The sequence below is a fragment of the Anser cygnoides genome, chromosome 2 (assembly GCF_040182565.1).
Source record: "Anser cygnoides isolate HZ-2024a breed goose chromosome 2, Taihu_goose_T2T_genome, whole genome shotgun sequence".
Classification (NCBI taxonomy): domain Eukaryota; kingdom Metazoa; phylum Chordata; class Aves; order Anseriformes; family Anatidae; genus Anser; species Anser cygnoides.
This window is the reverse complement of record NC_089874.1, coordinates 107860107-107874895: the sequence shown is the minus strand read 5'-3', so window position 1 is coordinate 107874895 and position 14789 is coordinate 107860107. Positions and strand designations below refer to the sequence as shown.

The window sequence follows — 14789 nt, the reverse complement described above, 5'->3', positions numbered from 1 at the left end:
CAAAGCAAGTGGATGTTTATCAGTTGCTTCAGCCGACAAGCCAGGATCGGGAGCGCCAGCAGAAGCCCCCTTCTCATACTTGGCTCCCAAACAAGATGTTGACAGGAAAGACACTGAAGGGAAGCTTTTATCTTCTCTGTCCATGCTAGATCTATTTCTTCACTCAAACCGACTCTCCCTGTAATGAGCAATTTAACATGCATCTTTTAATTAATTAATTAAAATTCATGGCTCAATTAAAGTCTAAATCAGAGCTACATTGCACAGATGCAGCCACGGCACATGCAGAATACAAGCAAAATGATCTTGGTGCTCACACACCACACTGCCCCAAACTGCAAACCAGTATCTAAATAAATACCTCAAAACATTGTAATGCTATCCTAAATCTTCATGTGTATAAAATGGCTTTTGTACAGCAGTATGCATTAAAACTGGCCAGGTGGGAAAAGCAGAATCGATGATTACAAAAATCAACCAGAAATTTAGAGATCTGAACAGCTAAAGCTCAGAGAAATTACCACATAATCCTTGATTCCATCAAATTTTAATATATAAATAGAGACTTGCAGTTAAAATAATAACTTCAAATGGTACTTGGTGACCTGCACACGACTCACAAGAACTATGTCACTCATCACTGACATTCAACTATCTCAGCCATTTATTTTTCACATTATAAAAGGTGGTAGTATTAAGTAGAAGAGTCCTATCTCTAAGTAACAGATAAAATGAAACTGATGGGTTTGTACCATCTAGAAATTTTCACTTGAAATGAAATTGCGAACACTGACATCGTCAGAGGGGACGTGCTACATCATTCCCAAAACAGCCCATGCTAAAGTCTGGTTGTGAATTCAAGCACTGTAAGTAGATAGACATGCATTTGTCAAATTTCATTATGCAGACTGTGTAGTGCTTTAGTTGTTACCTAGTTGTCACACAGTGCATATCAATTTTCTGATTAATCTCCATACAGAAAGGTCAAGCAGCACTGTCTATTCTTTGATACCGCACATTGTAAACCACTGTATTCACGCTGCTGCACCTGCACATCTGTTATGGATACAAGTTTATGATCCCCTATAATAATCATGGTACTTACACAGAGCCACTGCTTCCTTGGGTAGCCCTAAAGCATTATTAAGAACTGTAAAGCTCGCTGCTATACCTAGGATTTCTGGGAGTGAGTGTTTTGTAGGAGAAAAAAAAGCCATTAAAGCTGCTAAGGCAAACATGCCAAGATTACAAAATGCCAGGATGAAAGTCTTCTTGTTCCCATGACAACCACAGAAACAAAGACTCCTGCATCAGGGGGACAGAGAGATGACAAATTTGAAATTGTTTTTGTATCTACTAAAATAGAAATGCAGAGGTCACTGAAACTAATGAAACTAGTTATTTGCAAAAAGCCCAGAATGTGACATTTTACATCAAGACATTTTGAAGAATTGCCCTATGACAGAGGACTTGTGAGAACAGACAGCTCCAGTTATTGGTATCTGTTAACACTGCTGACAGTCTAAAACACCAAAATAGACCCTAAGTGATGCACCTAACAGGAACATCTGTTCCTTTCCTAATTTTTACTAGGAGTACCGAGCAGTCAGGGACAGATCAAGCTATTCTTTTAAACACAGCATTACATTCGTAAAAAGGAGCGTAAAGACTTTATCTAACATTTTATTTACTTAAAAATGATCCACCTCCTGTTATCTTCAGTGGCGTGCATTTTCACAAGCCGTCAAGTCTAAAAATACTACCCATAACTTTAACGCAAAAAATGTTTTTAATAAAAATTTTGCCAAACATCTGCTTTGACTGATAGAAAGAAACATAATCCATCTTTCCCAGGCTGCTTTAAAATTCAGATTTAGGACTCCTGTCATTTCCTCCTCTTCTCAAGAAGCATGACAGTTTTCTCTGACGGGAATATATATAATTAGCTCTGACCCATAAAAGTCAGCTAAACGATGCTGTATTTATGACATCTAACCAAACTTGTAATTCTGTATGAATCCTCCAGGCTCCACACATTTCATATCAAACCACATTCTATTGTGCATGTTTGGCACACTCTTCAAGCAGACCCTGCAGCAGAATCCAAATTACTGGATGGAAGGTTTATAATAAGAAAAAAGTTAGTTTTCTAACACACAGTCTTCAGCAGTTTTCAGATGAAGCCAGCAATTGCATGAGAGACAGCACTACAGGTCCTGTACCTACAGCTGATCGTAATCCCAATTCACGTTTATGCCCAGAGGTCACTTTGGACAATCTACCTAGTAGACAAGATAGCAGGACAAAAATAGATGCTTGCAGGGATTTTGCATACGGCAAGAGTCTGGATGAAGAGAAGAGCAGCTGTGCCTCCAAGACCTACAACATAATGACGAAAATCTCTTCAGAAGAGGCAGGAGCTCGCTCAACAGAAGATGAATTAAAGCCCAGCCTGCCAAAAGCAAAATCAGATCACCCAAGGGTACCCATCCAGAAGAAACTACTATCTTGATTGCATACAGTAATCAGGGTCTGAGGTGACTTCTTCTTTTGCAGTGGGTAGTAGGGTCAGTTAGCTCTGTTTTCTGAACTGCGAGCGTAAAGGTAGATAGATATCATTCCTGGGTATGTATTTTCCCCTATTAATATTTAAGCAACAGAAAGCTGCTGCAGAAAATGAAAATAGTCTGATAGTCTGAATCCATACCTTGGTTAGGAAAATACTTTCACTTCATACACAAAAGGCCTTTATATTTGTAACAGGACTCATGTATTTGTTCTCCATGGAGTAATTTCAAATTTTTCCTCCTCTATTTTTTTTTCTAATGATCTCAAGTGCATGATTTCTTTCTCCTCTCTGAATTTTTCAGGTGGAATCCTGGCCTTCTTACTAGCAAAGGTTTTGTGAATTTTCTTCAGGAATACAAGTATAGTTGAATACAAGATATTCTAACAAGTTGTTTCCATTGTAACTAATAACAGACAAACATAAATAAATGTCAGATATAAATGTTGACAATGACCAAGTACATGCCTCTGACAAAGGGGTTTAAAATGTTTTACTAAGGATAAGGATCCTTTTAGATCAGTTGCTGCCTTATCAGGAAGAACATCTTTACGATGAACACAATATAAACTAAAAGGAATAAAAGAACAAGGAGACGCCAGTAAATATCAAATGGGCTCTGATAAAAAGGGTGCCTCGGGTCAATCTTATATGCACTTTCATGAGTATCTAGGAGGAGACCCATCAACACTCTCCAGCTTGCCTTAGCTTCTTTTTTTTTTTTCCCACTTGAAAGTAGCAATATGATACGCTGAAAACAACTGAGCTCAGTTTCTACAAATCAAAGGTTTAAAATGGTTTTCACAAAGTGTTCCTTGACAACTCTTAGCAGACCATGGTACTACAAGTTTTCAAACACTGTAGGTTTTCATTTTCTGTCACAGTTCATATAACAACTTGGTGGCACTTTATATTCTGGAATGCCACATTTATTCCAAAAATTATGCTGTATCTCAACATAAACGTTCTCCCCAGTAAAAGCCTAACACCATCTCTCAGTGGAAAGCATGACAGGACTGTTGAAATGACTCTTAAGGTTATCATAAACCAACAGAAATCATTTGTTCAAGCATATGATATGTAGGAAATGTCTTTCAAAATTTTGAATTTTTCCTGCCATACGGAAAACAAAATACTCAACATTTGTTGGTTTCACATTTTTCCCCTCAAAATACTACATAGATTTAAGATGCCATATAAAACCCATGAACATTAGTACTATCTACATGACATCATAATTTCAATGTTCTCAGGAAAAAAAGAAAAGAAAAAAATTGAATGAATAAAAAAAATATATAAAAAGAAACAGAAAAGAAAGGAAAAGGAAAAAAAATAAAAAGAATTATTTCAGATTTGACAAATTCTAGTAATTCTCTTGACTTACCATGACCTTTCTTAAGGTATAGCGTTTGGATCTAATATCATCCATCAGCATTTCATAGGGTGTGAGTTGATATTCTATGGGGAGTGGGTTGTACTGACGCTCTTGAACCTTCTTAAGTTTGACACCATTCCGTAAATCTCGCATCACTTGTACCCAAAAACGAGCCTGAAGAGAAAAGAGAGCAAAATTTTATTTAATACCTTACCCTTGCATACTAATTCAGATTGAGCTGAAGTTGCTCATTCCCCCTTCAGGACACCACCAAATATATACAGCTTTATCCTTTTATTTTTAACACATCAACCAGACCCACTTTGTACATGGTGATTTTAGATAAGTCCATTTTAAACCCTGAATATAACAGGACTCATGTACTTGTTCTCCATGTAGTAGTTCCAAATTCAACAAGGCCAAGTGCAAGGTCCTGCATCTGGGCCGGGATAATCCTAAACACAAATACAGGTCTAGCAATAGCCTCTTGGTACTCAATTTTCTTTTGATCTGCCTACCACATACTAACATTTCCCTCTTATTATTGGGGAATGGGTAGAGAGGAGTAAGAACAGGTAGTAGACAGAAAATTAGGAAATTGAAATCAAGAACTTTTAAGAATGTCTTAATGTTTCTCTATACACTGGCCAAAAAAAGTAAATAGAAAACAATACAAGCTACTGAGTGTTCTCTGTAGCATTTTTTCTTTCATCACTAAAGAAACTCAGCTGGTGGTTCTGCTTCCTTCCTGGCTGCCTCTCTGAAGGGCAGTCAGCATGATACCTGTCTATATGTCCAGCCCTTTAAATCGCAAAAGCTTCTACATGAAAGCTGAGTCTAAAGAAATAGTGTGCTGCTTGGATACTTACATTATTTCATCTATCTGTGAAGGAAGGTTGAAATTCCATTTGGTACTAACTTGTCATAATTCAGTACTAGTTCATATGTTAAAAAAAAAAAACACACACAAAAACAACCAACAGACACCGATTTAAACATAAACCAAACAACTTTAGGCAAGCATTATAAAGAAATATAAATTACTAATAACGGTGCTGAATCATTATTCAATTGTTGTCTTACCCAGTCAGCATTCTTTAAGTCATCAAGATCTGTACTGGATTCATCACTTGCCTCTTTGTCCATTTCTTGAATCTTCTTCAGATTCTGCAAACGAAAAGAAAATTATTCAATAAACTGAATGGTGGCATTACTTTACAGTAAAGCAGAAGCTTATCTTTTGAATGATATTGTTTGGGTATTCTACTGAGTATCTTACAACTTGAATAGTAACACTGCAAAAATAATTTGAAATACTGTTTGAATATTTCACTTAATTGAAAAATAGACCTTCGATGCTGCAAAAAATCTGAGGTTCTAAGTATGAGAATACTTCAGATAATAGCATACCAGAAAAACCTATACACAGAAATTGTAATATGCCTAAAGTTGAGCTATGCACAGAAAAAAAAAAGTAGCAAGTTTGTTAAACTCCAACATAGAAAAGGTTACTGACTTGGTAAGAATCCACTCATAACAAAATTACTGTTACTTGCCAAATGCAAGACAGCTCATTTTTGTTGAAGGAGAAATTCCCAGAAAGTTAGTTGCAAGGTGAAATAAAGTATGTGAAATCGTTCAAACAGAATGGTGACAGACTTGCATTTATGTTGACATTAAGCAGCCTGTATAACATAGTTTTATGATTTTATTACTCAGATCTCAAAATCTCTATATGAGGAAGAGAAACAGATCTGTCAGAAGTAAAACTCTTATTTATGAACAAGATCAGATGATGCAAATATGAGAAAGATTGTTTGCAAAGGGGAAAAACAAAGCTTTCATATAAACAAGAAGATGAAAAATGATCAAAAATTACAGTAAACTAAAGAACAGGAAAGCTTGCACACACACAAATGTAGGCAAAAGATTAAACGGTTTGAGAGGCTTTAGAGAAATTGTGTTAGACACCAAGAATTGCATATCCAAACGCTACTTTTACTTTTGTATTGAAATGTTGTGGAATCAGCAGAACAAATACATTCTCAATATTCCATTCCACTTTTACAGAGGGTTTTCTGGGAAATCTTTAACAATGTTTAATTTGATCTGTTTTCTTGTTACTTATTAATGTATTAAAAAGGATAGTTAAATCTGCTAACGACTTCATTATTTTATGAGACTAAACCCACAGGCCAGAGGTCTGACAAAGTTTTATGTATTTATGCATTAAAAATATTTGTCTCACTTTTGAACACTCAAGCTCTTCCTTTAATGGAACTGAACAATGAGTCTCAAGCCTTGGAGCTTCTGAGAAAGCTTAAAAATAAGCATATTTGGCAAAACATTTTTTCTTGCAAGCAGTTCCCAAACCATAACCATTTCAATGGAAGAAATGCAAGCACTGGAAAAGTGCTTAACTTGCACACATACTGGAGTGTATCTACCACATGTGCTAACAGAGACAGCATGTGTGAGTCAGCCGCCATGGAAGTTTTGGAAAAACAGCAGATGGATTATTTATTGTCTTTTTTAAGCAAGTAACACATTTACTTTCACATCAGCGAAGAAATATTACCACTGCCCTATAAAAAAAATAATACATAATTTACAGGAAGACTCTTAAAAAGTCATAAATCACCTATGCTACAGAAGCACATCTGTCATTGCACAATGCGGGCACATTTTGGCATGACTGGCGGTATTGCCGCAGGATGCCCAACTGGGAAAGAATGGCTACGTGGAAACCTGGGCTGGTCCTGCTGCTGCGGGCAGCACTCAAGTCTAACTCTAACAGGCCATAATCTTTTCCCAAGGGAAAAAAGAAAAACAAAAAAAGAAAAACAAAAAACCAACCAACCAAACAAAAACCAGAAAGAACGAGTAACACGAAGGCCTCATTTACGCCTATTTTGCCACCCAGGGTTTCTTCTTTTCCATATCATTTTCAAAGTTGCAGTAGCCATTTCAAAGATGGTATCTGTGAGCTGTAAGTTTCTTGCTTTTGTGTGAACAGCTAACGTTTACTAATAAATTGCAAGATATACAATCGTTCTAATACTTTCTCCTTTTTCTCTTCGTAATCAAAAAGTTAACTGCAGTAAATTCGCTCACAACTGTCAGAGTTGCTCCTCCTTTCCATACTGGAAGGTACCTATCAATTAAAAAAAAAAAAAGTACACGTTCCAGCTGCTTAACCTTTACTTTGACTGTCCAACAACATCTGCAGCAATTACCCCTTTCAGCAGCCATGCTCCCTACCATACACTTAACGGGGCTGGTTTATGCCCAGAGGCTGATGACTTTGAGTGATGTAAATACTCCATGAAACAAACTAAAACAACTACAACCTATTTTTCTTAACAACAAAAAAATAAGAAGGGGGGAGGGAGGGGAGAACACACATAACTGAACAGCTGAAAGATCTTCCAAAGGAGGCAGCCGTCTAATTAGTTTCTCTGGAACATAGCTGGAGGGGGAGTTTCTACTTTAAAAAGCGCGGGTGTGGGTGCTGCTGGCTACCACACACTCAAGAGCTGAGAGCCAAACCCACCAGCCACAAGGTACATTTCTCAAAGTGCCCTTTTTTTGACACGAATGAGCTGGCATAAGCACAGGCTACAGCCAAAGTGAGGGTCTGGGTGCTCTGGATGCTTCCTGCGCACCGGCAGAGCCACCCACTCTGCCTGATAGGGAGCTGTGTAGGGAGAAAAATCTGTGGGGAAAATACCCACTTTTTTATAGGAATAGTTTCCCCCCTACCCACAACTCAGCTGGCTCAGACCCCTAAATGCAGCTCACCATAGATGGTAATTTCCATCACTATAAAATTGAGAAAGCTTTGGAAGACTGGGGAGAAAAAAGAAACTAAGTACTTCATCCCTGCAGCCATGAATTGCGAAGGTTTCCTTAACTCTCCTCCATCTGCCAGGTGCTGCTTAGGAAGGAATCAATTCAGGGTGACAAATTATTGCATTTAAACTTCTGGACTAAATGAAATATTATCATTTCCCTCCAGCATCCCCAGTTGGTGTCCGTGGGTTTCAGAATCTGCTGCAATCGTAAATTATGGAAACCAAAACATTTACAATACAACAGACCGTTTGTCAGAACTTAGCTGGGATCCAAAACCTATGAGTAACCTCAGCTGCTGTATCCATTTGTATGTACCCTTGGGACAATGGATTAAGGAAAGCTATTATGGTGTAATAAATACATAGCCTAAATGGGTTTCCTTTTCAGAGAGCAAAAACATCTTAAAAGGGTTTTTCTAAATGATCCCAGAACCTCAAACCCATACCACAGATCTGATTCATCTATTACAGCCTGGGCATACGTTCACGAAATAAGGGTCAGATGTGTAGGAAGCAAGCGTTTCAACAGCTCTGGCTTTTTTAAACCATTACAGCACTTGGCCATTTTTTCTTCAGCTGCATTTTGCAACAAATCCTAGCAATAGAAATACCAAATTTCTTCAAATTTCTTCCTGCGCTATTAAAAGCAGGCAGCTGATTCGCTGTTGCCACGTGTCCCACATTTGTCCCACATTTGGGACACGTTCTCCTGCGCCTGCGACAGATGGGAGGTTATATAAGACACTTGTCAGCACAGCGTCAAGGGCTCGCTTCCGCAAAATGCTCCCTAAAATGCAACATTTTAACGAAGACGGTATTTCAGGAATCCAGATCTTCACTTCGTCTTTGGCCAGTTTCAGAACAAAACCTACGGCATCTCCTGCTTTATATTCTTGGTAATTTGGTCACTGATGCAAGTGATTCTTATGCTGATATCTGGGAAACTAATAAAATATTCTTGCACTTTTATTGTCAATTTAAAAATGCATAACCTGCATATAGGGGAAAAACACTTTTATGTATATAACAGTCCATCCTGGATTTAAATTCAAAGGGCTTGGCCAGCAGTATTACTTCAGTTCTTTGAAGACTGTCAAGCCCCCTTTAACTCAAGCAAGAGTTGTTGAAGGGAATATGATCAGTTGAATCAGTCCCTGAAAAACTCCCTCATTCTTCAAGTCATTTTAAGAATATCACTGAATATCAGAAAAAGCTCTTCATAAACAGTGGTGTGGGTCGACATACTCAGCTCTGGAAAGAGTAGTCACCGTGCTGCTCAAAAAACTATTAAAGAGATAAAAACAAACAAACAAAAAACAAATGCATGGAACACTTACTGAGTTACAGTGCCTGCAACACACACAAAAAAACAAAACAAACAAAAAATCCCAGTCTTTTCCCTCATTTATTAGGTTGCCATTTAAATGGCTCCTAAATGGAGGGATCAAACATCATGATGGAGTTGCAAGCCTGATGACAATACAGTTGCAAAAGCGGAGTCACTGGAAGCCTAGAAGTGGAAGCAGAAGTGAGGTTATAGGCAGAAAAGTTTGGGAATCAGTTTCTCCAACTGTACTTTCTGAAAATCCACTCAGCAGTGTGTTTAACAGCTATTATGGTCACGAGACTATTAAGAGTAACTTGGCTAGTGACCTTATTTGTAAAATGAGTTAGCCATTAACATTATTTAGGTATCTATTAACTAACTACCTATATAACCATATTTTGGACAAATAATACACCAGTATAGCCAGTTATATGTTATATAGAAAGTAATCTACTTTTTTAATTAGCTGTTTTTAATTTTTTAATTAGCTGTTTTCCAGCTGAGTCTCTAGATGGCATGAAGATAGGGAAAAAAAAAAAAGGAACAATTTCATTTCTATTTATGTACTTAATTAGACCTTGGAAGGTTTATGTTTTCATACAGGTCAGGTTGAAATATATCCAGACAGACCGAAAAAAATTAAGCTATTAGACAGGAAAGAAATCATAAGGTGCATTGTTTAAAAGATCAGTACAAAGATGACAGACTGAGGGCTTTTTCTGTATTCTACCAAAAACTTGGTTAATTAAAAGGCACACTGTGGATAATGAAATTACAGACAAGTTTTTGATGAACATGGACTTTAACTGCAATTGATGAGGTAGGCAATTATAAAAGTATACAAAATTTTAATGAGTTTGGAAGGAATATTAATTGTAATGCTCTAGGATATACATCCATTTCAACAAATTTTTGAGATACAAGTCAAACCTACTGCGGCAGATGAAGACATCTGCCTACAAGACAATGCCTGTATCTTATGGCGCCCAGCATCCCATGCTGTCTTTTAGGACCTGCTATGGTGCCAGTCGTGAGTTCATCACTCACAGTCCACTCACGAATCCTTAGCTCTGCTACAGGCTGACATCAGTATTTACTGGTACCGCTCACAGGGTCACAGAGCGGCTGAGGCTGTCAGGTCCCTCTGGAGGCCCCCTGCCCCAGCCCCCTGCCCCAGCAGGGCCACCCAGAGCAGGGTGCCCAGCACCACGTCCAGGCGGCTTCTGAAGGTCTCCATGAGGAGACCCCACGGCCTCTCTGGGCAGCCTGTGCCAGTGCTCGGCCACCCGCACAGCACACAAGTGCGGCCTGGTGCTCACAGCTGTGCCCGCTGCCTCCTGTACAGTTACTGGGTACCACTGAACAGAGCCTGGCTCCATCCTCACTGCACCTTCCCTTTGGATATTTATACACATTGAGATCCCCCCATTGAGATCCTCCTCTTCTCCAGGCTGAACAGTCCCACCTCTCTCAGCCTCTTCGCACTGGAGAGGGGCTACAGGCCCTTTACCATCTTCATGGCCCTACACTGGGCTCTCTCCAGTAAGTCCTCATGTCTCTTGTGCTGAGGAGCCCAGAACTGGGGCCAGTACTCCAGGTGTGGCCTCACCAGCGCTGAATGAAGGGGAAGGATCGCCTCCCTTGACCTGCTGGCAATGCTTTGCCTAATGCAGCCCAGGACACCTCTGCCATCTTTGTGGCAAGGGCACGTTGCTGGCTCCCTCAGGCAGTAAGCAGGCATGGAGCACCCGCTCCAGCGGGAGGGGAGCCTGGGCAGCAACAGGGAGCTGAAGGAGGACCGGGGTAGATACCCCCTCAATTAAGCAGGTTCACAAAGCGGCCAGCAGACCAGACAGATCCATGGTCCAATCCAAATCCAATCCAATTTCTGCGTGCTTACACAGACTCTCCCTGTTTCTCACAGTCACACTCGCTGCTGTCTCTGAGCAACGTGTGAGACCTTTTCAGATACTCCACAACAGGAACATTTGTTTTATCTTGTGGACATCGCTCACTTGTGCCTGCAGTTCTGTCTATGGCTAGGGGCCAACAAAGGTGATCTCAATGGCTTTTCGATGATCCTGAACAAGATTAATCTCTTCTTTCAGATGAGGTTCATTTTAGCAGATATTCAAACTGTCTTTGCCTCACACACAAATACACTTCCCCCGCCTTGTAGTCCACGTTTCCACACACACTATCAAAAACAAAGGGCAAGATTCCGCTTTTGTGGAAATTTGATTGTAATTTAAAAAGCTCACTGCCTGGGATGAGAAACAAGCTTTACCCTACTTTTGCCATCAGCTGTAAACATCTGAACTGCAGGACCATGGAGTCAGGAGGTCCTGGCCCATCAAAGACCACTTCTGGGTGGCAGCAGATGGTACACAGGGTGGATCTCCTTCCACAGAGCCTGAGTACCATACAGATGCTGCCAGCAAGCTGAAAAGACATCCCACTACACTTTCTACAAAGCCTTCACCTTGCAAAAGGATGCCAAGTTAGGTCAGATTAGTTAACTAAATTGCAGCCCTACTCCGGAGTTGCTTCTGCTGCTGTTCCCAAGAAATATGTATTTTTACTCCTTTTATTCTTTTTCATTTTTTAAAATTATTATTACAACAGTAGTATCACACCTTTCTCATCTCTGTCTTGAGTACTGCCCTGTACAACTACTAGACGTAACATTTCTTTCTCTGTAAGAATGGAAATGTCGTCTTCCTGTCTGCGAGTCATCTCTACTGCTGACCTCTCACACACAGAGAATCAAACTGGAAATAAAATCCACACGGCACCAAGTATGTGACAAAGTGCCTGAAACATCATATTCGACATCCATTGAGATGACCTTAACAGCTCACTCATTGCTTCATCATTTCTGAGTAATGCACTCACCCAAGTGCATGCCAGTAAAGCCCTTTCTGAAGCTACGCTCCATTTGCTAAGGCAGCGATGCTCACAGGACAGACTGGAGAGCACTACTGGCCTATACCTCGTGCCTCCTGATCCTTCCCTCGTAATTCCAGTAACTTTCAAAGCCCCGACATGTTTTTATACAAACTGAAAACAACATCACAGCAATAGTTTCTTCTGCCTCTTTCAAACTGCACTTTCCTGCTAAACCTGCCCTGGGCTGTAGCATAAGACCAGATTTGGTACAATCCTAGTAAATGAATTTCTGCAGATAAAAATTCTCCCTCTTCTTCTATAGTAGCATTGGCTGTTTAAAGTGCCTCCTGAGCAAAAAGCATGAGCTTCATATAGCTGGGGAACAGACACCCAGATACAACACAGTAGCCCCAGAAAGAGCCCAAGGAATTTTGAAGTATTTTTTTTTTATTCATAGGAAAGTTATTTTAAGCCATGTTTTTCATTTTGATCTCATCACCACAACTAGGTCTGAGGGGTTCTAAGGCTCTCCAAATTAAGTTCTCAGTTTTTAAAATAAACTATTAGTTTAAAACTCCTGGTACCCTTAGTGTCACAGACACAATATTACATGGTATAAGTTTGTGGTTTTAATTGGAGCTGATATACATAGCTTGTTTTTTCCCCAATTCTCTGACATTGCAATCACCATGAATCGATGACAATAAAATATACTTACTAAAGTATTAAGTTTTTCTCTCCTTTATACCCATACTCATATGACAATACAAAAGGAAAAGAAAAAGGATTTTATTAACTTGAATTTTATTTAACTGTATTCCTCATTAATTAAGACTCTTCTATGTATTCAAAAAAGCAAAACGTACATAATACCACAGTTTTCACTGACGCAAACCTAGCACGATGATATGATTCCTACTTGCCTCGAGTATAAACTATAGAGGTATTTTTAAAATGGAATAACAAGATTTACAGCATTCCATCCTGTATTTGCTTCACACCTTTTTTTTCCTTTTTATACTACATTATTTTCAAGAATCACATTGTTTCTGAATCTATAGTTGGATAAAAGCTATAAGCAAGGATCAAGAATATCATAAAAACTATTTATCTTCCAGAAGCTGCTTGTAAGATAATTTTCTTGGTCACTTCTTGTATGCCTGCTAGGGGACTGATCCAGGTAAAATGAAACCAAATGATCAAAATTCTGGCTTTGGATAAGTGCAGTGATAAAAGTCTCATTGATTTCAGTAGGGCCAGAATTTCATCTACAAGGATTACTTCCTTTGACCTAAATGTGCTCTGAAACAATCCCTAATAGCCTTTGAGAGGCAAATGGTTCCTTTCATTTGAGATTAACTCATAGTATGCTCTATGGTGTTGTCAAATGTTGGGTTTTCATTCCCAATTACAAGATGATAAATAATCTGCAAATTCTAAAACACCCCTGTAATTATTTTAATAAATTGAAGAAAAAATGTTTTAAATAATCACAATATGCAATATTTTACTTCAACATTGACAGCACTGACACCTTATTACTGCTTACTGCAGTCAAAATGTTTACGAACTACTGGAAACATGCTTCCTCTCTAAGCAGAAACAAGAACTCCAAAGGGCCTTATCTTTGGGCCTCAGCACGGACCTTGCACTAGCTGCTAGCTGAAGTGTTTATAGCACAGATCCTTCAATTATCCAGTGGTCAGAACGCCAAGGAGCAGTCAAATGCCAAGATGTGAAATTAATGATGTCAAGGTTTTAGCACCGAGACGCTGCATTCTGTCAGCTCTCTGTGTCAGCTGCACTGTAATGCGGGTGCTTCAGAGAACAAGTGGCTCTTCAGCCACGCTGACGCTGCCAAAATTATCTGTGTATGATACCACTTCAGCTTAGAAATTGCTTTCAGTTTGAGTAGGGCTGGAGGAAAAATGGAAGTGAAGCTTGATCCCAGGCAACAGAAAACCATCTCTGAAGGATTCTCCCCCCTGGACAGATGTGTCTCAACCAGGTCTCTGAACAGGAGGAAAGACAGCACCAGTCTCTTGTGCCTCCGACTGGTTTGCATCTTTCACTCGTGTGGCAACAGAGCTCTTGTGCTGCTCTGAAGCACACCTGACCCAATGATGAGCTGATTCAGCTCATGAACTCGACAAGAAAGCCTTCATTATTATTTTTAATTTATCATTTATTTTCTGTGTTTGTTTTCTAGAATCAGAGGAAGCAAAGCAGTGGGAGCACGTATACATGGGTGGAACAGCTCTGCGTCTTTCAGTAGCAAAACTGTTACATCAGCCCATAAAATCTTTTCAAAGGGCACTTTGGACCTTAGAGAAGCAAATTAAATCCTTCAGGTTTTTATTAAAAAGGAAAATTATGAAAGTGCTGTTATTTGACCGGCTGACTTTGATGAAGAAATCATCCTTGAGAACTATCGTTCCCTTCCTGCCCTTCCCCTCACCCACTGGTTTTCCAGTGTAACCAACACCCACACTGCGTTAATACAATTGTTCATGGAGCTACTCTGCAGACCAGATCACTGAAACTATCTTCATTAAAACTAATCCACCCACCCTCAAAGTTATTCTTCAGCCAGATCGTTTAATTGAAGTGGTTCACAGGATGGCCTTTCAGTCAACAGGAACAACCAAGCAGGCAGTGAACACAGACATCATGACCTACAGGTGGAATTGTTTATGTATTTATTTATTTTAAGCTGGCTCTGCTGTGAAGCCTGTGTGACTGACAAACAAGCTAATCATACATCAAAGGTAAGGAAAG

General features: G+C 39.3%; 1 protein-coding gene across 4 annotated transcripts in view; it reads right to left on the bottom strand.

Annotated features, from left to right (window-relative positions):
- Nucleotides 1-14789, bottom strand: part of SPIRE1 (spire type actin nucleation factor 1) — a 140932-nt gene that overhangs the window by 34961 nt on the left and 91182 nt on the right. For all 4 annotated transcript variants that reach the window (XM_066991192.1, XM_066991193.1, XM_066991194.1 and 1 more), the window contains exons 5-6: nucleotides 5025-5108; nucleotides 3951-4115 (exon numbers count right to left, since the gene is read on the bottom strand). In XM_066991192.1, the coding sequence (XP_066847293.1) occupies nucleotides 3951-4115; nucleotides 5025-5108 (249 nt within the window). The remainder of the gene's footprint in view (nucleotides 1-3950; nucleotides 4116-5024; nucleotides 5109-14789) is intronic.